The sequence below is a fragment of the Schistocerca piceifrons genome, chromosome 4 (assembly GCF_021461385.2).
Source record: "Schistocerca piceifrons isolate TAMUIC-IGC-003096 chromosome 4, iqSchPice1.1, whole genome shotgun sequence".
In the NCBI taxonomy this organism is placed as follows: Eukaryota; Metazoa; Arthropoda; class Insecta; order Orthoptera; family Acrididae; genus Schistocerca; species Schistocerca piceifrons.
Window position 1 is genome coordinate 499929346 of NC_060141.1, and position 27863 is coordinate 499957208.

The 27863-nt window shown below is 45.0% G+C and overlaps 1 protein-coding gene across 1 annotated transcript in view; it reads left to right on the forward strand.

Annotated features, from left to right (window-relative positions):
• Positions 1–27863, forward strand: part of LOC124795947 — a 120009-nt gene that overhangs the window by 83625 nt on the left and 8521 nt on the right. Inside the window, exons 3-5 of the mRNA XM_047260027.1 lie at positions 323–633; positions 11961–12192; positions 27012–27251. Coding sequence (XP_047115983.1) covers positions 323–633; positions 11961–12192; positions 27012–27251 — 783 coding nt within the window. The remainder of the gene's footprint in view (positions 1–322; positions 634–11960; positions 12193–27011; positions 27252–27863) is intronic.

The window sequence follows — 27863 nt, forward strand, 5'->3', positions numbered from 1 at the left end:
GAGTGTGCGCTGATATGAAATTTCCTGGCAGATTAAAACTCCTTCCTTTTAGGAGTGCTAGTTCTGCAGGGTTCGCAGGAGAGTTTCTGTAAATTTTGGACGGTAGGGGACGAGATACTGGCAGAAGTAAAGCTGTGATGAAGGGGCGTGAGTCTTGCTTGGGTAGCTCAGTTGGTAGAACACTTGCCCGCGAAAGGCAAAGGTCCCGAGTTCGAGTCTCGGTCCGGCACACAGTTTTAATCTGCCAGGAAGTTTCATACGTTTTGTTATTGTGTGTACATTTGAAATTGGCTGTGGGCTGAGGTGAGGAGGGCGGTTGCAGTCGGTGTGCTGCGGGCCGATGCCGCTGACGCTGCAGCGGCTGAGCGGCGCGGTGTCGGGCATCGTGGCGGGGCTGGAGTGCCCGGTGTGCCTGGAGACGGTGTCGCCGCCCGCGTCGCAGTGCGTGCACGGACACCTGCTGTGCCCGCGCTGCCGGCCCGCCGCCGCCGACCGCTGCCCCGTCTGCCGCGTGCACATGGCGCGCGGCCGCAGCCTCCTCGCCGACCACGTCTTCCGCACGCTCGCAGACGCCTTCCAGGTGGGGCCCGACCCCGCGCCCGGCGCCCTCGCCGACACCATATTCGGCCGCAGGTACGGGTATCGCCATCCTCGTCTCATTCTTCTTTTTCACTATGCTCTTGGTGGGCCCCATTCTCCTCAACATTCTGTCTCATCCTCGTCTCATTCTTCTTTTTCACTACGCTCTCGGTCGACCTCGTTTTCCTCAACATCCTGTTTCATCCTCGTCTCATTCTTCTTTTTCACTACACTCTCGGTAGACCTCGTTCTTCTCAACATCCTGTCTCATCCTTGTCTCATTCTTCTATTTCACTATGCTCTTGGTGGACCCCATTCTCCCCAACATTCTGTCTCATCCTCGTCTCATTCTTCTTTTTCACTACGCTCTCGGTCGACCTCGTTCTCCTCAACATCCTGTTTCATCCTCGTCTCATTCTTCTTTTTCACTACACTCTCGGTAGACCTCGTTCTTCTCAACAGCCTGTCTCATCCTTGTCTCATTCTTCTATTTCACTATGCTCTTGGTGGACCCTATTCTCCCCAACATTCTGTCTCATCCTCGTCTCATTCTTCTTTTTCACTACGCTCTCGGTCGACCTCGTTCTCCTCAACATCCTGTCTCATCCTCGTCTCATTCTTCTATTTCACTATGCTCTTGGTGGACCCCATTCTCCTCAACATTCTGTCTCATCCTCATCTCATTCTTCTATTTCACTATGCTCTTGGTGGACCCCATTCTCCTCAACATTCTGTCTCATTCTTCTATTTCACTATGCTCTTGGTGGACCCCATTCTCCTATACATTCTGTCTCATCTTCGTCTCATTCTTCTTTCTCACTACGCTCTCGGTAGATCTCATTCTCCTCAACATCCTGACTCATCCTCGTCTCATTCTTCTATTTCACTATGCTCTTGGTGGACCCCATTCTCCTCAACATTCTGTCTCCGTACATCTCCTATTTCTGGACCTCTCCTAAGCATGTATACGACGAAGCGGGAGTGAAGGGGGCCTGTGGACTCCAACATACGCTTCGTATTTAACTTCCAAACGTTAAGGTAACTTTCCGAGAATAAAGTAGCATCAAACTGAATCTCGAGGAAGGCAAAGAATTTTAGGAACTACGAGCTGTGTTGAAGTTGCTTGTGTGAGGGCTAACCCATATGGATGGGCTTGCGGCCTGATATCCTGCAGGATGCATACCAGCCAGTGAAGGCACATTAAAACTGTGTGCCCGACCGAGACTCGAACTCAGGACCTTTGCCTTTCGCGGGCAAGTGCTCTACCAACTGAGCTACCGAAGCACGACTCACGCCCGGTACCCACAGCTTTACTGCAGGAGAGCTTCTGTAAAGTTTGGAAGGTAGGAGACGAGGTACTGGCAGAAGTAAAGCTGTGGGTACCGGGCGTGAGTCGTGCTTCGGTAGCTCAGTTGGTAGAGCACTTGCCCGCGAAAGGCAAAGGTCCTGAGTTCGAGTCTCGGTCGGGCACACAGTTTTAATCTGCCAGGAAGTTTCATATCAGCGCACACTCCGCTGCAGAGTGAAAATCTCATTCAGTGAAGGCACAGTCTGAGCGTACCTGCCGTCAACAATAAATCCGACACGGTTCGTGAGTTCACTGGCAGAACGGGTACACCGCAGGAATCAAGTGAAGAAATAGACCGACCAGCCCCTTCTTATATAACTTTATTTATGGCAAGATTCTTTTTCAGTTTTCACCCATCTTCGGTCAGCGTAACACACTTAAATCTTTCAATAATTTCAGTTGACGTAATACATTACTTTGTCGATGCAACCTTTTTACCTACTCCATTTTGATCGCTGCAGCTGATTTTGGGCAATACATCAGTTGTAAGTAGGTTGTTCAGCTTTTTATGTTGGTAACGCCACATAGCGCTCTGTATGAAAATCACTGACTGTGCTGTGTGCAGTCTGTGGCTGGTTTGCATTGTTGGAATATTCGCTATTGTAGTGTTGGGCAGTTGGGTGTGAACAGCGCATGGCGTTGCGCAGTTGGAGGTGAGCCGCCAGCAGTGGTAGATGTGGGGAGTGAGACGGCGGAGTTTTGAGAGCGGATGATCTGGACGTGTGTCCATCAGAGAGAGTAAATTTGTATAATGACTTTTGAACACTATTAACGTAAATACATTGTTTGTTCTCTATCAAAATCTTTCATTTGCTAACTATGCCTATCATTAGTTAGTGCCTTCAGTAGTTAGAATCTTTTATTTAGCTGGCAGTATTGGCGCTCGCTGTATTGCAGTAGTTCGAGTAACGAAGGTTTTTGTGAGGTAAGTGATTCATGAAAGGTATAGGTTATTGTTAGTCATGGCCATTCTTTTGTAGAGATTATTGAAAGTCAGATTGCGTTGCGCTAAAAATATTGTGTGGCAGTTTAGTGTTGATCAGAATAAGTAAAGAGAGAAATGTCTGAGTACGTTCAGTTCTGCTCAGCTGTTTGAAAATCAGATAATGTAAGAGGTTTGTCAGCACAGTAATTCATTAATTTTTCTAAGAGGACGTCTCACAGTTCGTTTGACTACACGTTCCCGAATTATGTATTTACATATAATTTAGTAATTGATAGCGAAATAAGACACTGTCTGACAAAAAGAGTGAAGCACTCAGAAGGGGATGGGAAACTAAGTGAAACTACATGTGTTGAGAGGTTATGTGATGTTACTTCACTTATTAAAAAATGGAGTCATATTTAAAAAAAACTTGTCAGTGTGAGCCCACTTATCAGTATGACGTCGCACACCTCTGGCCTGGATGCTGGCACTGATTCCTTTAGAAGTGGTGTCGTAAAGCAAGCTGGCCCTCAACTCTTGTAACTGATACTTGATGTCGTGGATACTGGCAGTGCGACAAATATGTCTACAAGCTGGTCCCACACATTTTTCATCAGGGACAGATCTGGGGATCTAGCTGGCCACAGGAGCACCTCAACATCACGAATACAGTTCATAGAGACACGTGCCACGTGGGACGAGCATTGTCCCGTTGAAAAAGTGTACCACACTACTGTCGCATGAGAGGTTCCGTGCGAGGATGCAGAATTTTAATGACGTCAGTGTTCCTCAATCACTGTCGGCTGCGACCTGAAGTCACACTTGATGACTTCCCACATCATGACTCCAGGAACAACACTGTTCTGCCTCTCCAAAATACTGGAAGAATGGGACCTCTCTTCATGTAGCCAATATTCTCACCGATGATGGTCATCTGGTGTAGTGTAGAACTGTGATTCACCGCTGAACACAAAGCGACACATTCGTCAGCAGGCGATGCTTCCCTGCCACTGTACGTCCGCCCCTGATAGCTGAGTGGTCAGCGCGACGGAATGTCATACCTAACGGCCCGGGTTCGATTCCCGGCTGTATCGGAGATTTTCTCCGCTCAGGGACTGGGTGTTGTGTTGTCCTTATCATCATCATTTCATCCCTATCGACACGCAAGTCGCCGAAGTGGCGTCAAATCGAAAGACTTGCACCAGGCGAACAGTCTACCCGACGGGAGGCCGTAGCCACACGGCATTTCCTATCTGCCACAGTATCAATCCAGATGCAGTCGTTTGTGATGCGGCGTTCGTGGCAGGCTACGCACAGGATGCTTATTCTCCTGGCCGGCTGCTGCCAGTCTCCAACGAGAGATACAGAATGTCGCACAGAGTCCATTACTTATTCTCGGTTGGCAGGTACGGATGCGAAGGCGTTACGTCCTGCTTGGTATACAACACGGCCGTCCTCCCTTGTGGTCAGGCCACTGTCATATAGAATCCCTATAAATCTGAATATTGCACGATTCGTCCAGCCGGACAAATGGAGACCCACAATAAGGCACTTTTCAGACTCAACCAGGTGCTGATAACGCTGCCTCAGACGACTACGGAGCATCTCCATGTCTTCCACAGTGATCAATCAACATCTGACGCTGTTCGCGTCTCCTACACACCCTACCAGTCCTGGAAACAAAACTAAATACGAACAACACTAATACAGTCTGATGGCTGCTCTACCTATCACAGAGCAACACTAATCACTTACATAAACATAATACCCGCCGATGGTGCGCACGTGTACGGAGTTATTCTGACATTTGATCGTGTGTTCTTGGTGCGCCACATTTTTTTTTATTTCCAGACCGTACAGTTACTTGATCTCTGATACGAGACTGTGGAGCCGGTGAAGCAGACGTAGCACATCGCAGTTATGTAAGTTCTATGGCTACAACCATCCTAAATGGGAGTACAGAGAACTGATACGGCCAAATAGACGAATGTTGCAGATGTAACACAAACAAGCATTCTTGTTCGGCTCTGACTGTCTAGACTCAAGTTTTCACTATTTGCGCTGTGTTGGATCGCAGCAGGATAGTTGAAGGTTCGGTAGAACGAGTGATTGCACACGTTTACATTTCACATTATGCGAAAATTATTCCAAATTTAGACACTTAAAGATTGTTTTTACATTAAAGCATATAGCATATTCCCTACATGATTTGGTATGCTTTAACAGACAGCACCCTGAATAATTTCGTTTTATTTCGCCTGTTACGTAAACGATAGTGATATCAACTTTGCTTCTTTAATACATCCTATAATCCCAAATTAAAATGTGTCATTTGAACGATATAGTAAAGCCATATACATGATTAGTGCTTAAAGTATAAGTGCAGATGGGTAAATTTTCACTGAAGCAGAAAGTGAGCATTTTGTGTCCAAATGAAGTTAATCATTAATAATAATTTATTTATTTATTTTTACTTCATTTATCTCGTCCAGTATAATTATTCGCTTAAAACTAACAACTTTGTCATTCATTTCACTGACGATTGATAAATTCCACCAGATGCACTACTACAGAAACGTCAACATATTTCTCGAGAATGGAGCTGTAGCTCCGACACGAGTTCGAGTAAAGCCAGAAAATTAAATACTGTGACTGAATATGGCGTATTAATAATAAAAATATGATGTATGTAAAAGTATGATTATTCGCATAAAACTAACAACTTTGTCACTCATTTCAGTGAAGAGTGATAAATTCCACCAGATGCACTACCACAGAAACGTCAACATATTTCTCGAGAATGGAGCTGTACCTCCGACACGAGTTCGAGTGAAGCAAGAAAATGAAATACTGTGACTGAATATGGCGTATTAATAGTAACAATATTCCCAACTTGCCCGTTCCAGCCATGGACAGCACCTGACGAAATGTATGAACACAGATATCTGATTTTGTGTTTGTGACGTCCATAAATCTGGGGCACATAATTGACGAAATAATTTACTAAGTAACCAGTGATCTACCCACTGGGCTCCCTTGTCCAGTGACAGCGACTAAGAAAATGGCGAAGGATGAGTGAATGATTATGAGGGGAAAAGTGGCATTCTAGTAGACTGTGCAAAAAATTACTTGTCCCATAGTTGCGCAGATGATGTGGTAGGTGATGGGGCAATGGTAATGGTTCGGGCTCCATTGTGACCGGCGACCTCGCACCGGGTGTTTATAATTAAAGTGCAGCTACTCATGGCGCTCGAGTGTGGGCTGCAATTGTCGTATGGCAGCGACGCTTGGTAGATATGCTATTAACTTTGTGGGGAACCGATTTACGATGAACAAATAGGTTCCAATTTTGGCCAAGGCGTGCAAATCTGGCGCTGTAAACTGTTTGTATTACGTTGCGACATCCACGCTGTCATTTGGCAAGCCAGACTGGGCAAGTGAAGTGCAGTTCGACAGCTGAAACCTATTCACGAACGTAAACATTGCGTAACTCGCAAGCAACAGCTAGTGGGTGTTGCAAACAATTGTATGAACAGGTTGCGTCAGTGCAGCTAATAATCTGACAAATATAGACGAGGGTGTAAGACAGGAATGTAGTCTTTCGCCCCTACTGTTCAATCTATATGTCGAAGAAGCAATGGCGGAAATAAAAGAAAAGTTAAAGAGTGGGATTAAAATTCCGGGTTAAAGGCTATCAACGATAAGATTCGCTGATGACATTGCTATCCCCAGTGAAAGTAAAGGAGAATTATACGAGGGTCACTCCAAAAGAAATGCATACTATTTTTGTAAAAATAGTTTTCATTCTGCATGTGTGAAAGTTTTACAGTGTGTAGATACATCCTCCCCGCTTGTTTTCAAACTTGGTTCAACCTGTTCCCGTGAGTGGAGCTGTCACAGCATGTCTTCAAGATGGCTGCTACACTTGACGTTCGTCAGAAGCAACGTGCTGTCACAGAATTCCTGTGATGTGAAAACGAGACAGTGGGAAACATCCACAAGAGGTTGAAAAAGGTGTATGGAGATGCTGCTGTCGATCGCAGTACAGTTAGTCGGTGGGCAAGCAGGTTACTTGAAGAAAGCGGGCACGGCAATATTGAGGATTGTCCTCACAGCGGCAGGCCTCTTACTGCACACACTCCAGACAATGTGCAAAGAGTTAACGAATTAGTAACTGCTGACAGACGCATCACACTGAACGAATTGTCACGCTACGTGGAACAAGGTTTGAAGATGAAGACTGCCCTGTGTATGCTACCAAACAGTGGCTCCAACAGGTTGGTCCAGAATTTTACCGTGCGGGTATACAGGCGCTGGTTCCAAGATGGCGTAAGGCAGTTGAGAGGGATGGAAATTATGTGGAGAAATGAAAATATTGTTCCTAAAGGATGTATCTACACACTGTAAAACTTTCAAACATGTGGAATAAAAGATGGATTTAAAAAAAAAATAGTGTGCATTTCGTTTGGAGTGACCCTCGTAGGATCTGTTGAATGGAATGAACAATCTATTGAGTACAGAACGTGTACTGAGAGTAAATCGTAGAAAGACGAAAGTAACGAGCAGTAGCAGAAATGAGAACATCAGAATTGGGTACCACGAAGTAGATGAAGATAAGAAATTCTGCTACCTCCGCAGCAAAATAGCCCACGATGGTCGGAGCAATGACGACACGAAAAGCAGACTAGCACTAGCAGAGAGGGTATTTCTGGCCAAGACAAGTCTGCTAGTATCGAACATAAGCCTAAATTTGAGGGAAAAACTTCTGAGAATGTACGTTTGGGACACAGCATTGTATGATAGTGAAATATAGACTGTGTGGAAACCGGAAAAGAAGAGAATCGAAGCATTTGAGATGTGGTGGTACAGAATAATGTTGAAAATTAGGTGGACTGATAAGGTAAGGAATGAGGAGATTCTCCGCAGAATCGGCGAGGAAGGAATATGTGGAAAACACTGACAAGGAGAAGGGACAGGGCGATAGGGCATGTGTCAAGATATCAGGGAATAACTGCCATGGTACTAGAGGAAGTTGAAGAGGCGTAAACTGTAGAGTAAGACAGAGATCAGAATACATACAGCAAATAATTGAGGAAGTAGATAGCAATTGCTATTCTGAGATGAAAGAGTTGGCACAGGAGAGGAATTCGTGACGGGCCTCATTAAAAAAAGAAAAAAAAAGAAAACGTTCAATGTCAATAATTTCTCAGTAGAGTACTAAAAAGGAAATAATAGAATAAGAAGGATCAATCAAATGAAAAGAAGTCGACTCGTAGGCTGCGATGAACAAAAGAGTGGTAAAATATATTATGTAAAGGACAATATCACATACTACAGTAGTGACGATGTAAAATAAAGAACATGTCATGTGGAAATTAAGTGTGTATCTCCCATAACCCCTAAAAATAAAATCTTCTTCTTTTTCTTCTGCGTATTTCCGACGTACTGAAGCCTCGGGGAGTACTTGCAGCTCTGTTTACCTCCCTCCCTTTTTACTGTCTTCATTGAGGGCTTATAATAGCTAGCGGTTCCTGCAACCCCCTCAAGCACAGTTTTTGATGAGAATTTTTTCATTGTTGTTCGCCTCTTCCTAAAATATTTAATGCCATTCCATATAATCAAATGTGCCTGATAATGAAGAACTCTCCCTGCATGTATGGTGCGCAAAGACAGCACTGTATAGTAAAGAGATAATAACGAAAACGCTCGAAGTGTGCAAGTCAGCTGGCAACATTCACCTGATGCCGCCACTCTTTCGGAACCATGCAATGGAGTCGCCCACTGCTCACAGCGAGAATACGACTCTGTGCGGATGCCACGTTACTCTGCGCGATAAGACAAAAAGAAAGCTATTCGCCTGAAGTGTGATCGGTTAGAGGTTTATGTCACTCACAAGGAACCACTTGTGAGCGATGTCGCAAGTACAGTTTTTAGTAAGGCTCATTTGAAGTTGTTGTTTTAACAATTATGACAGGAAAAATATTAGCTGCTAATGACCCACCATGTGCATCAGGAGGGCAACAGAAAATGAGTGCCTGGGAGGTACAGAGATCAACCTGCTATGGGATGTATGTATTACACTTCACGAAATGGACATCGTCGACATTGAAGAAATGTTCAGAAAGACGATTAATTTGCACCGTGAACAACGCATGAAAAATGGCGCACCACAGTGCTCACATAGATTCGCATCATCAAGATCGAAGGCGAACTCCGTGCAGGACATTCAGCTATGTATCCACTTTTAAAGACTGAACATGGAATAATATTGGTGTAACGGGATGATGAGAACTGATGTAATGTGATGGCATGCAACCGAATGCGAAACAGTCTGTATGGAGCTGATCGCTAAACTGGCTATCCTTTAAGGTGCAGCTGCAGATAGAGCAATAATGTGTTTTGCAGGCACGGAAAAAAGAAAGAACCAGAGGCTGAATTTGTTCAGTGGTTCCGGGTAATATGAATTGCAATTCACAGACTTTTCAGGAGGAATAGTTGGCTCTAAGACAGTTAGATGTTCACACGCAGACGAGGAATCAAGAAAAAGCAAATGATTCTGAGCAGCTATTGGCCAAAAGCAGTGCTCATACCATAGTTGCAACTCTCTTCCGCCCATTTTTCCACTCTTCCTTCCTGTGTCTTAATTAATCCCTACTGCCCTTGCAAGATTACGCACACGAGACAGAATCGTGGGGGGCAAAGCACCTCCAACTTCTCGCAGCACAATAAAGAACTATATGGAGATACCATCGGTAACCAAGCAGCTCTCTAGAATGAAATGATCATTAAATCAATACCTTAAGCTGTCGACAGGGGTTGATATACATCAACGGGGACAGTTGAAAATGTTCTTTCGGACATGGTAATGGCTGGTTAACAGTAGCAGTTGTACGTGGTGGAAGTGGTGTCCCAAATGTGTCTGGATTGGAAAGCTTCGTCGACAGAGACATCATTGCCTACAAAACATATCATGTTACTGAAAATGCTAATAAAGACTTCGGTAAATCATCATATATGTCCCCTTCACCTTTTGTCCTGTATACCCGTAAGAGAGCTAAGATTAATGTAAATGAAAGTGTATTTATTTGGTGTAAAGGAAAAGGTGTTTGTAAATACATTAAATTCGTTGGAGATTGTACACTGTATTTTCATAAATAAAGTTATTGATCTAGGTGACACATTGAACTGTAGCGTAGCCCTGGTAATCGAGGTTAGGGTAGGTGTTTTTTTTTTTTTGGCAGGGGGGTCAGGGGGGGGCGCAGCCCCCCCCCCCCCCCCCTGCAGCGCATAGAGTTTGCCCGAAAGAACAAAAAAAAAAGTTCAAATGTGTGTGAAATCTTATGGGACTCAACTGCTAAGGTCATCAGTCCCTAAGCTAACACACTACTTAACCTAAATTATCCTAAGGACAAACACACACACCCATGCCCGAGGGAGGATTCGAACCACCGCCGGGACCAGCCGCATAGTCCATGACTGCAGCGCCTTACACCGCTCGGCCAATCCCGCGCGGCCCGAAAGAACAGATACCATCTCAATATAGTTAAGGCTAACAGACCATTAACCTCCTTCTTCTGTGCGGATGCATACGCATTGCCCGAACTCATACGGGACTCGGTAAGATTGTCTGCCGCGAGTAATGAGTGTAGTGGGCAGGGGCACTACGAATGTAGTGTGTGGACATTAAGTTGGGAATGTGGGTCTCATGGGGAGCGTGCAAGAGATAAATCCCTGCAGTCGCACTATCCTGTGTGCCCTCGCTGGCTCAGATGGATAGAGCATCTGCCATGTGAGCAGGAGATCCCGGGTTCGAGTCCTGGTCAGGAGACACATTTTCAACTGTCCCCGTTGATGTATATCAACGTTTGGCGACAGCTTAAGGTAGTGATTTAATTATCATTTCAATAAAGAACTGTCTAGCTAATGTACTATGTAGATTAAGAGTTGGCATAATTGCATACGAATGCGTTAAGTCACTTTTGCTAGTTGGTCTTGATACAACTCTCTAGGTACCTCTACTTCCCAGGGTTCCTTTCATATACATTTTCTCTTCAAATCACGATTGGTCAAAATTGAAAACAAACTCCTCACTGAGCTACGGGATAAGTTTGTTTATGTCATCCACAAATTTTCTGGCCGATTCCGCAGCTTGCTGTGCATCGTCAAGTTGACGCTTTGTTTGAAATTTCGTTATCTTACGTCTTCCAATTTTGTAGCAGTGTTATGCAACCATCCACTGCTGTCCTTGAAATCACTGGAATTCGATGTGTATAACGTAGTAGGTCACGATCACGCACATCCTGTAAACGCGCAAGCAGCAGTTTTTGCAACAAGTACGTCTTGTCCTCCCTTAAATATCCGTAGTTTTCCTAATGCACAACGCGGTCGTATTGCTGCAGTCTTATTCGAAATCTGCTCTAGTTATTTTTTTACTATGTTGTGGAAGATCTTCCAAGTACGTAATTATTTTTAGTACCCGCTCCTTGGACAACCGTCGTCCTTTACTACATTTCGCTGGAGGCGGGATTTGTGGCACCCTGTCCGACAGGGATGATGAACTACATGCCTCGACACCTTTTTCAGTATCACTTTCAGTTGTTAAGCAGGTATCGTCATCATTATACTTCTCATGACATTGTCCGCACAGTCGAGCGCATACAACACCACGCATTCCACTGACTAATCTTGCAGAAAAGCCAATATTTTGTCTGCAACTTCTCTCTCACTCTACGAAATTTCTCGGTTTCCTTTCTGACGAAATGTCAAATTCGGCAACTTTTGTTGTAGATATAATGTAATGTTTGCTTCGTTTATCGTTGCCGTTGCTCTGTTTTGTATCAACAGCACTAGCACTGTAGCACTCACTGTTGTGAGTTACTCGTCGACTAAGCAGTTCAACAATGCTCCGTAGCCTCATGCTGTGCTTACCGTTGGATACCTGCAGGGCCGCCCCCTGTTGCGAAACTATGTGTGCGTGGCAGACAAAATGTGTGAGGCGGGAGGGGGAGGGTGTCTAATGCCGCAAACGTCATTGGCCTTCCGCGACATCTCACTCGAGAGGTTTCTCTTAAGTGCAGACGCTGAGATGGTTGTTGGGCGTGTGTACAGCCGGGAGCCGCGGAAGAAGAAGAAGAAGCCGCAGAGGGAGCGGGAGGCGCCGCCCACGAACCGGCTGCTGGCGCGCCTGCTGGGCAAGTGGAGCTCTGTGGAGTGCCTGACGCCCTCGTCGTCGCCGTCGCCGGCGCAGTCCTGCCCCCTGTCGCACGCTGACCGCCTCAAGTCGCTGTCCAGCAGCGAGCTCCCCACCGCCCCGTCCTCGCTCACGCCAGCCACCTCACAGGTAACCCGCTTCCTACATTTTCATTCATCTGTTCCCAGGCCAGGGTTGTCTATCTCAGTACGTACATTAGCTCTTGTCCGTAGCACCGAGTCTGCGCGATCGCCACGTACAAAATTGTGTCCCATAAGATCTCTTCTACGTCCTACCTTGTTCCTGCTCAATGTCAATGACTTAATATTTAAAGATAGTACAAAAAAGAGATTGTACTAGCAGCGCCGAAGAATCGCTGGTGAAACACACTCGAGAAGCCGCAGATAGCGTCACATTCAGTTGCTGCTGTGGACACAATCCAGAACAGAACTCCATTGTCTTCTCACATCGAACTGTGTAGTCAAACAACCATAAAGAAACTAAGAAACTTCCTGACAGATTAAAGTCCCCCACACCCACTCGTCTCTTCCATCCTCGCCCATCCCAGCCCACTGCTGTGCCTGTATTCTTGCATCCCACCTGTTCTCATTCTTCACACCCTCCATACCCTTTCCCAAGGTGGCTTCCGCCAACTCCCCCTCCCTGATGATGTCCTTGTCCCATCCATCTACCCCTCCTACCAGCTCTGACTCTCCCCTCCTGTCACCCCCCCTTTCCCCCCAGGGCTCCCTCTCTTCCTTCTCACCTTTCTTTTTCCCCCATACTCTCTCCCATGTCTCCCGCTTCCACCCCTCTCCCCAGGCTTCCAAACCCTCTCCTCTCTCTTCCCCCCCACTCTCCCTTCTTTCTCCCACTGGTTCCATTCCCTCCTTTCCGCCCTCATACCTCTCCCTTTGACCTGGAGGCACCCCCCCCCCCCCTTCGTCAGTGTGACTGCTTTGCTGATGATCGTCCCGGTGTTTCCATGCATATCAGTGTCTCTCCTTTTGTGTACAGTGTTTTCATCAGTGTTTCCTACTACATTCGCGTCTCCACCTGGATGTCTTCATTTGTTCAACTGGTGCCACCCCTCATGTACAGTGCCTTCCATTGAACGACTTCTGATTTCTTGTGCAGTGTTCATCATGTGTTTACCATGTTTTTATATTTTCTATGTCTTCTGTGTATATATGTTGTGTCTTTTGGCGAAGAGCGGCGTATGTAGGCCACTGCTGGTCCACCTCAGCTGAGGCATGAAATAACAATAAAGGGAAAAAAAAACAGATTAAAACTATGTGCCGGACCGAGACTTACACAGTTTTAATCTGCCAGTAATTTTCATATCAGCGCACACACTGCTGCAGCGAGTGAAAATCTCATTCTGGAAACATCCCCCAGGCTGTGGCTAAGCCATGTCTTCGCAATATCCTTTCTTCCAGGAGTACCAGTTCTGCAAGGTTCGCAGGAGAGCTTCTGTGAAGTTTGGAATCTAGGAGACGAGGTACTGGCGGAAGTAAAGCTGTGAGGAGGGGTGTGAGTCGTGCTTGGGTAGCTCAGAAGGTAGAGCACTTGCCCGCGAGAGGCAATGGTCCGAGTTCGAGTCTCGATCCGGCACGCAGTTTTAATCTGCCAGGAAGGTTCATATCAGTGCACACTCCGCTGCAGAGTGAAAATCTTATTCTGGAACCATAAAGACAAATTATATACGATTCTTGGATCTTCGGAAACAACAGAAACTTCAAATAGCTAAGTAAAAAATTAAGTTCAGTCTGTTACATGATGAGATCATTAAGAAACTGCGCAAGAAGTGACACACTCAGATGCGTGTGTTTCGAACATGTCCACTTAATAGTTATTTATGATCTATTGTACTGAGGAAACAGTGCTGTCAGCAAAAAATCTTTTAGACTATAGAAGAGAATGATAAGAGCAAAAGGAAATGTAAACCAAGGAAAATTCTGCAGGTCATTCTTTAAAAAAAGTCTCTTGCCTCTTACTTTTACACATCCATTTTTGAAAATGTGATGCACGTGAAAAGGAAAATTAATGTAAAATACTTGCAAATTTATCAGCATTACAAAGTAAATTATTACAACACAAGACAAAACAAAGAAAAAATTTACAAAAATCAAGAACAACACTATTTCACAATGGAATCCTGCACCCTAGCATCAAACTATACAGTGCCTTACTTGGCCCCATGAAATTTTTATAAGGCAATAAACAGACTAAATTCAGGTAAAAGCCTGCTTGGTTGAACACTGCTTTTAATCATTAAATGAGTTTCTTGAAGCATGAAAATGTTATTCTTTTATTATAAGCGTTATTTGTATTTCATTATTCTTTGAACCCTTAGATACAAATTAGTTTGATTGTAAATGTTATTTTCATTGTATTATGATATGTAAACTGTCATATATCGTTGTATATCCTGTGTACAACAAAGGATGAAAAATAACAATACACCAATGAATCTTGAAAACCGTCATGGCAGACAGGATGACTCCAAAAGGAATTTAAAACTTTGAAAATGTATAACTACGTATTCATACGATGTACAGCCCTAGACCTGGTTTAATTTTGTAGGCAAATGGATCAGATTTCGACTAGTGTATTCGCTGGTACAAATCACATCACTGAAAGCTCTAGTGACAGTTGTAGTAAAAATGGCTGCCTTCATTGGTCCCAGGCGTGCTCGCTGTGTATTTTGGTTTGAAGGTTTTGAAGTCTGCGGCAACTGCGCAACGCAATTTTCGCACGGATTACAGAGAAGATCCTCCAAGTTCAAATGGCTCTGAGCACTATGGGACTTAACATCTGAGGTCATCAGCCCCCTAGACTTAAAACTACTTAAACCTAACTAAACTAAGGACAGCACACACATCCATGCCCGCGACTGTAGCAGTAGCGTGGTTCCGGACTGAAGCGCCTAGAACCGCTCGGCCACAGCGGCCGTTGATCCTCCAAGTACGCCTACCGTTTATGAGTGCTGTAAGTGATTTGTTGAGACTCGGTTCTCGGTAGGTCACAAAAAGATCCTCGGGGTTGACCACGCGTGTCTCAGAAGGCTGCAGAGCAAGTGAGACAAAGCTTTGTTAATAGTCCTAAAAAATCGACCGGAATTCTTCTCGCGAGGTGTGACTGGCGTGTGTTAAGAAGACATTTGCATCACGAACAGTAGAAACCAACAATTAGGCGAGAAAAGATACTGCTAGCATTACTCGAAAGGGCTATTGTAGGGAAACGTTATATCAGGTGGATGTTGTTGTTGTTGTTGTTGTGGTCTTCAGTCCTGAGACTGGTTTGATGCAGTTCTCCTCGGTACTCTGTCCTGTGCAAGCTTCTTCATCTCCCAGTACCTACTGCAACCTACATCTTTATGAATCTGCTTAGTGTATTCATTTCTTGGTCTCCCTCTACGACTTTTACCCTCCACGCTGTCCTCCATTACTAAGTTGGTGATCCCTTGATGCCTCAGAACATGTCCTACCAACCGATTCCTTCTTCTAGTCAAGTTGTGCCACTTCTCTCCAATTCTATTAAGTACCTACTCATTAGTAATGTGATCTACCCATCTAATCTGCAGCATTCTTCGGTAGCACCACATTTCGAAAGCTACTATTCTCTTCTTGTCCAGACTATCGTCCATGTTTCACTTACATACATGGCTACACTCCATACAAATACTTTCAGGAACGGCTTCCTGACACTTAAATCTATACTCGATGTTAACAAATTTCTCTTCTTCAGAAACGCTTTCCTTCCCATTGCCAGTCTACATTTTATATCCTCTCTACTTCGACCCTCATCAGTTATTTTGCTCCCCAAATGGCAAAACTCCTTCACTACTTTAAGTGTCTTATTTCCTAATCTAATTCCCTCAGAATCACCCGACTTAATTCGACTACATTCCATTATTCTCGTTTTGCTTTTGTTGATGTTCATCTCATATCCTCCTTTCAAGACACTCTCCATTCCGTTCAACTCCTCTTCCAAGTCCTTTGCTGTCTCTGACAGAATTTCAATGTCATCGGCAAACCTCAAAGATTTTATATCTTCTCCATGGATTTTAGTACCTACTCCAAATTTATCTTTTGCTTCCTGTACTGCTTGCTCAATATACAGATTGAATGACATCTGGGAGAGGCTATAATCTGTCTCACTCCCTTCCCAACCACTGCTTCCCTTTCATGTCCCTCGACTTTTATAACTGCCGTCTGGTTTCTGTACAAACTGTAAATAGCCTTTCGCTCCCTGTAATTTATCCCTGCCACCTTCAGAATTCGAAAGAGATTATTCCAGTCAACATTGTCAAAAGCTTTCTCTAAGTCTACAAATGCTAGAAACGTAGGTTTGCCTTTCCTTAATCTATCTTCTAAGATAAGTCGTAGGGTCAGTATTGCCTCACTTGTTCCAATATTTCTACGGAATCCAAACTGATCTTCCCCGAGGTTGGTTTCTACCAGTTTTTCCATTCGTCTGTAAAGAATTCGCGTTATTATTCTGCAGTCGTGACTTATTAAGCTGATAGTTCGGTAATTTTCGCATCCGTCAACACCTGCTTTCTTTGTGATTGGAATTATTATATTGTTCTTGAAATCTGAGGGTGGATAAAGACAGAGTTTTCATTGAAAAGATTATCTTTAGCGATGAGTCGATTTTTCACTTAAGCGGTAAAGTTAATAAACATAAGTGTAGGATTTGGGGCAATGAAATTCCACGACAAATCTTAAAACATGTTCGTGAAACCCCAGAAGTTAACATATTTGTGCACTGAGCAAGAGCAAAATTTACAGCTCATTCTTTTTCCAAGAGAAAGCAATAAACGAATTTTTTTAAAACCTTTTAATCCCGCTGACTTACGAGGTTGACCATGTAAATACACTGCCGGAACAAAATGTAATACACGTGGAAAGAGGACGCCGATTTTGATCCGATGTAAATGTACTGATAACGGTTTCAACGTCGTCCGTAGTGGCGCAGCTACCAGAGCGCCATCTGTGTCTACCCTTTACTAGGGATGCTCACAGCCGGGAGGCTCAGTGTGACGCAAGCAGGCAACCATGCCGCGGAAACGCACTCTTGCTTCCTACAGCCAACTGAGCGCGTTTGAAAGGGATCAAATTGTGGCCTTCCGAGTGGCGGGATGGTCCTGTTAAAGAATTGACACACAAGTTGGACGTGCTGCGCCAGTTGTGCAACGCCGCTGGTATCAGTGGTCACGTGAACGTTCTCACGCTCATAGACGAGGTTCTGGCTGATCACGCAACACAGACACCCGCCAGGATCGTCGTATTGTAAGGGCACCAGTGACAGATTGCACAGCTACCACAGCACAGATAAAAGAGCTCAGATATGTCAACATGAACTGTTGCGAACCCATTCTTAGCAATGGTACTACAGACACGCACACCTCTAGCTCGCCTTTTGTTCACGCCACAGCATCGTCGTGTATGGCTCGACTGGTGCCCCCAGAGAATCACTTGGAAGATGGAATGACGCGCCGTGATCTTCAGCGATAAAAGCAGATCCTGTCTGCACGCAAGTGTAGAGCGCATTGGTCCAGGACATGCTGGCCCTGTCCGAGACCTAATAGTCTAGGTTGCCATACTCTACAACTCTCATTTACCTTTGGTGTTACTGGAGGGGACGATAACCAGCGCTCGGTATGTGCCGACTGTTGCTAACAAGCATCAGAAAGGTGATGTGTTGTTCCAACAGGGTAATGCTCGCCCACTGCCTGTGAAACTCGAAGTGCTCTGCAAGACGTGCAACAACTTCCTTGGCCAGCACGATCGCCAGACCTGTCTCGATCCGAGCATGTGTGGTGTATGATGGGACGAGAAGTGACTCATCTAATAACTCTTACAGATCTACATGAAGAGGTTAAGACTGCGTGGCGTAACGCATCCCAGGACAGTATTCGCCATCTGTACCATCGACTGTATGCGAGACTCAGCACCTGCATCGCCACCCGTGGGGGCCACACCATGTACTAATATGGGTATTTCAGCATGTGTCGATACCTGTTACGCTGCGCGGGATTAGCCGAGCGGTCTCAGGCGCTGCAGTCTTGGACTGTACGGCTGGTCCCGGCGGAGGTTCGAGTCCTCCCTCGGGCATGGGTGTGTGTGTTTGTACTTAGGGTAATTTAGGTTAAGTAGTGTGTAAGCTTAGGGACTGATGACCTTAGCAGTTAAGTCCCATAAGATTTCACACACATTTGAGCATTTTTGATACCTGTTACATCAAAACCGCTTGCGCTATTGATCTGTAAATGTAATGATTTCGTGTACTCCATGGGCACTGCTGCAACAACAGATCTTGAGTGAATTGGAAACCTCTAAGAGGGCGTACTGTTTTCTCCGGCGGTGTTGACCAGCCGATGCGCCGATTGCATGTCCGCCATATTCACAGCACCCGACACTTCATCAAAAATGCCGTGCTTGTACCAAGCTTACCGACTTATCTGGCAAAATTTAGAGCAACAGTCAACAGCGCAGTTGAACAAGTTACGTCTGACATGGTGCAGAGAGTTTAGCAAAAAGTCGGATTCAGATGGGAAGTTTGGCACATACCTAATGGAATCATTCAAACTATTTAGCTATAAGGTAAACAATTTACGAACTTTGATAAAAATGACACCAAAATCATGTCAATAAATCATATGAATAAATACACTACACAAATTTTCAAAATTGGTAAGTCCTTTCAGAAACACTTGGTGTTAACAGTTATCTGAGACTTCTTCAGATGGTAGAATTATCTACAGTGTGCTCTAAAATTCCCCTTACAAACTTCTAGTACTTGTAGAAGGGATTGGGTAGACAATATTTTGAATTGGGTCCATGTCCGGAACGACCGTTGTGGCCGAGCAGTTCTAGGCGCTTCAGTCCGGAACCACGCGGCTACGGTCGCAGGTTCGAATCCTGCTTCGGGCATGGATGTGTGTGATGTCCTTAGGTTAGTTAGGTTTACTTAGTTCTAAGTCTAGGGGACTGATGACCGCAGATGTTAAGTCGCATAGTGCTTGGAGTCATTTGAACCCATGTCCGGAAATATACCATCTCCGTGCAACACTATTTCAAAATATGTTTGTAACGCGACCAGTTCTACAAATAATTTATTGGGCGTGATCCAGTACATCACTTGTTTTTCAGTTTCACGCACTAATACCCCAAGAAATAGCTCGTGTGCTTATTGACGGGTTCTCTTCAACGTAATGCAGCACAGCCTCTTCCAATTTGGATGAGCGGCGTCTCCTCGGAGCACCGCTGTCAAGCCAGCTAATGATGAAGGTACCCATCCTCGAGGCTGTTGCGTAATTGTGGCGCAAAGGATATGCAATGGAGTCGGGCATTGTGGATAACGATCTTGACAAAGGCGACGGGCAGCTTTTCCATTACCGCGAACTTCGTCACACAGAAGAATCATGTAGATGTATTCTGCAAACGTGTACTCAGCCATGTTGCTCTAACGCTCACAGACACGCGAATGAGACTCGAACCATATCAGAGAGATAGGACAGACGTCAAATGATATCAGCCGATCCGACGTAAGCACCTACTACCATGACTACCCTGGTGCAGACGTACCTAGGAAATATGTTTTCAAACGGCTGTAGCATGGAAACGGTACGTTTCCGTTCATGGGTTCCAACTCAGAATATTATCTACTATGTCCCTTCTGCAACTCCTAGGGGAATTTTAAACCACACTCTATAATGAAGCACTACGTGAAAGAGATGCACCAATACGCAGTCAGATTTTAATAAGATTTCAAAGCGGCGCAAAGATTGCCTTCTTATTTTAAATGCTTAGAAAAATAAAATTGCGCTCTTCGCAGAACCCAGAAAAGGTAATATCCTATGACTGCAATAACAATGAGACACAGCTGGAATCAATCAACTTGTACAAATATCGTTTCTGGTATGTGAAGTGATTTGATCACATAGCCTCCCTTATAATAAAGGCCTTTTTACCCATTCATTTCAATGTACAACGAGAGGGCACGGAGTTGCGCGGGATGCTTTTAAACTCGTCATCCGCAACCCAGCTGCTGCATGTTACATGGGACCAAAGGCAAGACTACAGGGTGGTTATAATCAAACTTTCGCTACTTGAGAGGACGCCGATGAAAAACGAATGATCGTAACTTTGTGGAAGCATTTGTAACGACAGGCTGAAGCGAAATAAAGAATAAACCATTGGAGGAAACACATTTAATTCCCTAACGAGAAGGTAACATTTGTTAACTGCATACCATGTCTACGTTCCAGTCTACAAAAGTTGCTCAGTGTGACGATCATCTGCATCCAGGACAGCCTGGAAGCCCACTAGAGATTGCTCTACTGCTGCCCGAAACTGCTCAGGTGGGACTTGAGCTGTCTCTCTCACTACGCTCATCTTCAACCTCCAATGTGTGTTAGTGTGCCCTTGGTGAACCTTGTCCTTCATTTAACCCCAGTGCCAGAAATCAGACGGGTTCAAATCTGATGATCTTGGTGGCCACGCGGTATGGAACGATCGGCCAATAATTCGGCTTCTCCAAATGTGTTGCAGAGTAACCAGTCACCTCACGAGCAAACCGTCGATACTCGCGAAAGTATTGCTGTTGTTTTGATAAAACAGCTTTACAAGTAGAGCCCTGCCCACCTTGTCTAGAGCTTTATTGACCGTCTGCAGTTGTAATGCATACTGACGCTTGTGTTTCAGCCCTACGTCGCCGTACCAGTACCGGCGCCTAACGGCAAGTCATGACATTAACATTACTAACAACGCAAATCAAGCAGCATACAGTAGGAACATCATTCCCATAAAGTTCGGTACCCAGTACGGTAAATAGTTTTCCGTCAACACTGGCTTAAGTAGCGAAAGTTTAATTACAACCAATCTGCTTACCCCTGCGAGAAAGCGCATACAGTTTTACACAAATGCTGCTGACGAAAGCCGAAGCGTTCACTCGTACCCGCGTTTTTTAGCGTCGATGAAGTCTACAGCTGTACACTTCACACGTCCTGTGATTTTGAGAAGAAGAAAGGTAGAGCATAGCAACTCGGTGCAAATAACACATAAATGTCTCAATCGAGTAGCATGATATCTTTCTGACACCAAAGTAAAAAACCATCACAACATTGACAAACGTTAAACGCATTAAACAAAATATGCTGTATGTTAAAAGAGAGTAGGCTGCAGGCAAAATTGGAGGAAATTAAAAAGAAAATAAAGGCTATTCGTTCACAGTAATGCTGAGAAAGAGCTGTCATTGATACGACCAAGAGAACTGGTACTTGCGGTGAGGATGTTTGCATAGCAAAAGAACATTTTTTTTGACGTACTTGGATTCACAGGTCACATGGAATCTTAGAGTAGTCAATAACATTTTTGTCAGAAGTAGTTGGATTTCTCGTCATAGTGACCTGCTTCATTTCATTAATTTCTCTTGCACAATGTCCAATAGGAATCGATAATCCTCGCTTACCCTTAATTACACTGAGGTGACAAAGTCGTGGGATACCTCATAATATCGTGTCGGACCCCCTTTTGCTTAGCATAGTGCAGCAACTCGACGTGGCATGAACTTAACAACTCGTTGGAAGCCCACTGCCAAAATACTGAGCCAAGCTGCGTCTATAGCCGTCCATAATTGCGAAAGCGTTGCCGGAGCAGGGTTTTGTGCACGACCTGACCACTCGATTATGCCCCATAAATGTTCGAGGGGTAGCCAAATCCTTAACTCGAATTGTTCAGAATATTCTTCAAACCAGTCGCGAACAATTGTAGCCTGGGACACGGTGCTTTGTCATCCATTAAAATTCATTCGTTGTTTGGCTGCAAATGGTCTCCAAGTAACCAAAAATAATCATTTCCAGTCAATAATCATTTCAGTTGAACCAGAGGATCAACTCCATTCCATATAAACACAACCCACACCATTGTGTAGCCCCACCAGCTTGCACACTGCCTTGTTGACAACTAGGGTACATGGGTTCGTGGGGTATGCACCAAATTCGAATTCTACCATCAGCTCTTAACCAGCTGAAAAAGGGGCTCATGTGATCAGGCCACGTTTTCCGGTCGCCTAGGGTCCAGCCGATTCAGTCACGAGTCCAGGAGGGGAGCTACAGGTGATGGCGTGCTGTAAGCAAGGGCACTCGCGTCGGTCGTCTGCTGCCATAGTCCAGTAGACAAATTTTGCCGCACTGTCCTAACAGATACGTTCATCGTACGTACCACATTGGCTTCTGCAGTTATTTCACGCACTGTTGGTTGTCTGTTAGCACCGGATACTTACGCAAACGCCGCTGCTCTCGGTCGTTAAGTGAAAGCCGTCGGTCATTGCGTTGTCTGTGGTGAGAGGTACTCCCTGAAATGTGGTATTCTCGGCACACTCTTGACACTGTGGATCTCGGAATTTTGAATTCCCCAACAATTTCCTAGATGAAATGTCCCACGGGTCAAGCTCCAACTAACATTCCTCGTTCAAGGTATGTTAATTTCCCTCGTGCAGCCACAATCACGTCGGAAACCTCTTCATATGAATCACTTGAGTACAAATGATAGCTCCGCCAATGCACTGCCTTCTTATATTTTGTGTACGCGATACTACCGCCATCTATATACTGTATGTGCATATCGCTATCCCATGACTTCAGTCACCCTGAAGGAAGTAATTTTCAAAGAATTTTGCCGCGCGGTTTGAGGCTCTATGCCACGGAGTGTGCGGCCGCTCCCGCCGGAGGTTCGAATCCTCCCTCGGGCATGTGTGTGTGTGTGTGTGTGTGTGTGTGTGTGTGTTGTTCTTAGCATAAGTTAGTTTAAGTAGTGTGTAAGTCCATGGACCGATGACCTCAGCAGTTTGGTCCCTTAGGAATTCACACATATTTGACATTTCTGACAAAGGATTTTCAATCTTCCTCTCTCCTCCCATCTGCTCATTCATTTTGTCATGCATAATGACCGTTTTCTTTTTTTTCGTGTCGACAGATACGGCATATAAACGCTGCGCTGCAGAGAAAGCACTCGACATCATGTCAACTTGCTACCTGTGCGTGGTGTACCGTACTGATGTGTGCTTTGCGGCACACATTACCAAACGTGAATGTTCTCGTTCACTTTAGTAAGCGTTTTGTCACACGATTTAAGAATTGTCTAATTGCGGACTGTGGCAAGTGACAAACTCCGGCTGATGGGTAGCATACCGGGAAAATGCAGTCAGTCGTCAAAAGAGACTGCTTAGAAAGCAACCGCGCGTCCCATCTAAGAATACTGCTCGTTCGTGAGAGGTCCATATCAAAGAGAACGAATAAGGGATATTTAACGTTTACAAAGAAGGGCAGCACGAATGGTCACGGGTTTGTTTGACTCTTTGGGGAGAACATAATGGAAATGCCGAAAACCTGAAGTGGTAGACACTTAAACTATCCTGCAGAATCAAGCACGAATATTTAGTACCCGTCTCCGCAGCCAAGGTCGCTAACAGACCCCTGTGTGCTGGCCCTCGACTCGGAGCTAAGCCTGTTCGAATCATGATGGTTGATGAAATTTTCACTGCCAGTATTCGGCCGGGAAGGAGAGAAGAGGTTATGGCGTATAGCTCTTGATCCTCAGTTTTGCGCCAAAGTCCTGGATTACATTCCAGATCTCCCAGCAGTGTGTCATATAGCGTGTGCATGTGACACTGTTGATGGTGATCCGTCCATTGAATGGAGACTGTAAGAACAGTGGCACCCTTTTTGCTACTGGAGAGGAGTAATCTATTTGTCGGCACCGGATTTCACCTCCTCCATTCTTTCATCGTCATCATTTAACACCAGCCTAACACAACACTATAGGCGCATCCATTACTAACTCACCTGCTCTCTACACATACAATATAACATATCTTTCTCATATCCACAAGGAAACGGACCAGTATCAGCGGAGGAAGAACCCACTCTCCGACAGGCGTCAGAGCTCATTCCATGGGATTTCCCAGTCAACAACTTATACGAAACTTACCGGTATTCAGGGGATAATCTAGGAATATACTACAGCCCCCTCGTGTCATTCTCGCAGAGACTATCAGGACAAGGTTAGTCTAATTACGACGTGCACAGAGGTAGTCAAACAGTCATTCTTCCTGCGCTCTGTATGCGAAAAGAACTGGAAAAAAACCCTAAAATGTAGTACAATGCGAACTATTCTCTGCCATGCACATCAGGATGCACACTATGGGTGTAGATGTAGAAGCTCACACGAAGGGCTACAGTTCATTATTTACCAATCGTTACTCATGACTATCATCGCCTACACTAAACTAAAATTTATAAACATTTTGTAATGGTTTCGCAATCCGAAGCTATGTGTATGATGTGCCAAATGAAGGGTATTAATATATACATGGTCTATCAAGTACACTGTCTGATCCAAAGTATTTGGACACCTATTAGTGGACTTTAATAAGGGGTGTGTCTATTCTTAGCCTTTGTCACATTGGACCCTGCTGGGGACGCTATCAATGATGTGTCTGAATGTCTGTGGAGGAATGGCAGCCCACTCTTCCTCAAGAGCAGAAACCAGAGAAGGTAGCGATGTTGAACACTAAGTTATGGAGCGAAATCGACGTTCTAACTCATCCCAAAGGTCTTCCATTAGGTTCTTCCCTGAGGTGTAACTAACACAATTGATATTTACTGTCAACAACTGAGACACCTTGCAAACGCAATCCAAGGACAACGACCAGGAAGACTGCGTGAAGTGATACTATCCACGATAACGCCCGCACGTGTTCTGCTAGAGTGACAATAAGAAATATAGAGGGGTTTGGTTGGGAAGTCATTCCACATCCACCTTCATTCACCTGAGCTTACGCCCGCAGATATTCACATTTTCCGCTCTCTATCGAACAGTCATCAAGGAGTTTTATTTCTGGATGACAAGGCACTCCGACTATGACGACGAGTTCTTCGCTTCAAAATCACGTGGTTTCTACAATTGCATTATCGAAAAGATTTGGCGGATTGTTGTAAATAGTGAAGGAGAACATATTATAGATGACTAAAGACTCTGTTATGTGTATCTGTAGTGTTTGTTATTAAACTTGCAGAAAAACGCTACGAATTTATGCAGTAACTTAAAACAGAGTGTTTATAAATGAATATCGGGGTTTTAACGCTTTATAATATTTATTACATAAACTTACAATTATATGAAAGAGCAACTCAAACAGTTGAGTTTGGCACCAGTGCGCATGCACAGGGCGCAATGTTTCCGCCGCAATCCGCTAGACAGCGGTAGTAGCGAAGATGGCGGCTAGTGAACAGAAAGCGTTTTGTGTTTTGCAGTTTGCAAAGACTGAATCTGTAGTTACTGTGCAACTTGTGTTCCGGCTGAAGTTCGGTTGTGATCCTCCAAGTGATAATAACATTCATAGATTGTATCATCAATTTGAAGATACCAGCTGCCTTTGTAAAGGGAAGAGCACAGGGCGGCTAATAGTTAGTGAAGAGACTGTTGAGCGAGTGAGAGAGTCGTTCGCTCGTAGCCCAAAGAAATCAGTCAGGAAGGATAGTCGTGAATTACAAGTTCCCGTGTCAACTGTTTGTAAAATTTTAAGAAAACGCGTACAACTATGTTCTTACCGTTTACAGTTATTACAGGCTCTAAAGCCGGCAGACCATGGATTATGTGCCAACTTCACAAAAGAATTGTTGTTTCATGACGATGAAGATTTTCTGGATCATGTTTTCTTCAGTGATGAATCGACCTTTCACCTTAGTGGACATGTTAACATTCACAATGTGCTCATCTGGTGCTCAGAAAATCCTCACGAGGTGGTACAAATGCAACGAGATTCCCCTAAAGTGACTGTTTTTTGTGCCAGTATCCTGGAGGAAAGTTTATGGGCCTTCCTTTTTTGGTGAACCTACTGTAATTGGCACTTCTTACCTTGATACACTTGAGCAATGGCTGTCCCCTCAGTTGGAAGAAGATGGGACAAAGAACTTCATTTTCCAGCAAGATGGTGCGCCACCTCACTGACATAGCGAAGTACATGATTGGTTGAACTTTACTGTACTCAAGTGCTGGATAGACTGCAAGGGGCCCATTGACAGGAATTGCTTTACATGGCCTCCATGTTCACCCGACCTAACGCCATGCGATTTTTTCCTTTGGGGATTCATCAAGGATCGTGTGTACGTGCCTCTGCTACCAGTCGACCTTCCTGAATTAAGAACCCGGATTGAAGCAACTGTTGCTACAATCGCTGAAGACACACTTGTCAACATTTGGGAAGAACTTGGCTATAGACTTGATGTGTACCGTGTGACAAATGGTGCTCACATTGAACATTTGTAAGGTTCTTGGTAAAACTGTTAGAGTTGCTCTTTCATTTGACATATCATTTATAGCTGTAAGTTTAATGTAATAAATTTTATAAAGCGTTAAAACCCAGAAATGCATTTATAAACACCCTGTATATTGGTGGGTCCGCCTCTCCTACATCTGGCGGTGAATTACGCATTATACGTGTGGCCGGATACTGTAATTAGATAGTGTATGATGCAAACACTTTGTCCAGTGTTGTGCTGAAACCATTACCAGGTAGACAGTCTCTGATCGTCTCACACACTATTGCCTTTACCTCGGACCACCCTGGTGGCGCATAGGTTTTAGCTGAGACAGCTAGGAGTGGTCTTGGAAACGTAAGTCTGAGACAATCCTTGCGCCATTTAGTGTTGCAGACTAGTGTCAGTAGCATCTTCTCACAGAGATGTACACAGCCTGAAACTTTATAACGTAATGGTAGTGTGCCGACTGACCACTCTGGATACTGTGACTCGATGTGGGTACTGCAACTGCTTGTAACAGGCTGTGTCTAGGGGATAATTGGTCCTGAAATGCTCTTTTTTCCAATCCGAGCATAGCGGCTTCTCTGTAGGTAACTGAGGTACGTACTTGCAGAGAACTAAAAGCTGTGTCCCTCAGGATTCTGTGGCGAGCGAGGAAGACGAGTCGCGGCGCCGACCGCCGCCGCAGCTGTTCCGGTGCCCGTGCGAGCGCAGCTGCCCCGCGCAGCTGGAGGCGGACGCCCTGGGCACACACGCGAGGCGCGACCACGGCCACGTGTTGGCCGCCATGCCCGACGCTGCCGCCGCGGTGCGCCTGCCGCCCTGGCCCGACGAGATCGCTACGCTCACGCACGCGGGGCACATTTTCTACCTCAAGGTCAGTTCCGTCACAGCCTCCACTTTCCTCACTGCGTCTCAAGGTTGGCCAGCCATAGTCCGTGCAATACCCACAGTAGTACGCTCTGCCTATGAGGAGAAGCGTTCTATTAATACAGGGTGTCTCAAACCTTTTGAGTCAAACTCATACAGGCGGTAGTGGGTCCACAGCCGATTATATAGGAATGGGGAATCAATGATCGGAAAATGCGTATTTACTGTGTTATGGACATACTCAGCGAACACCATATAACAACAATGTAGTTCATAGGAATTGTTCAAAGCGACACCCGTAAGTCTCAGTGTCCGTATTGCAATGCCGCAAGCCTATCAGAGAGCATGAGTGTCTGTTGTAGCCGGCCGCGGTGGCAGAGCGGTTCTAGGCGCCCGGTCTGGAACTGCGCGACTGCTACGGTCGCAGGTTCGAATCCTGCCTCAGGTATGGATGTGTGTGATGTCCTTAGGTTAGTTAGGTTTAAGTAATTCTAAGTTCTAGGGGACCGATGACCACAGATGTTTAGTCCCATAGTGCTCAGAGCCATTTGAACCATTTGTCTGTTGTACACTGGAACAGAAAGTGGACAACAAACAGCGTACACATCTGACCCTGAAA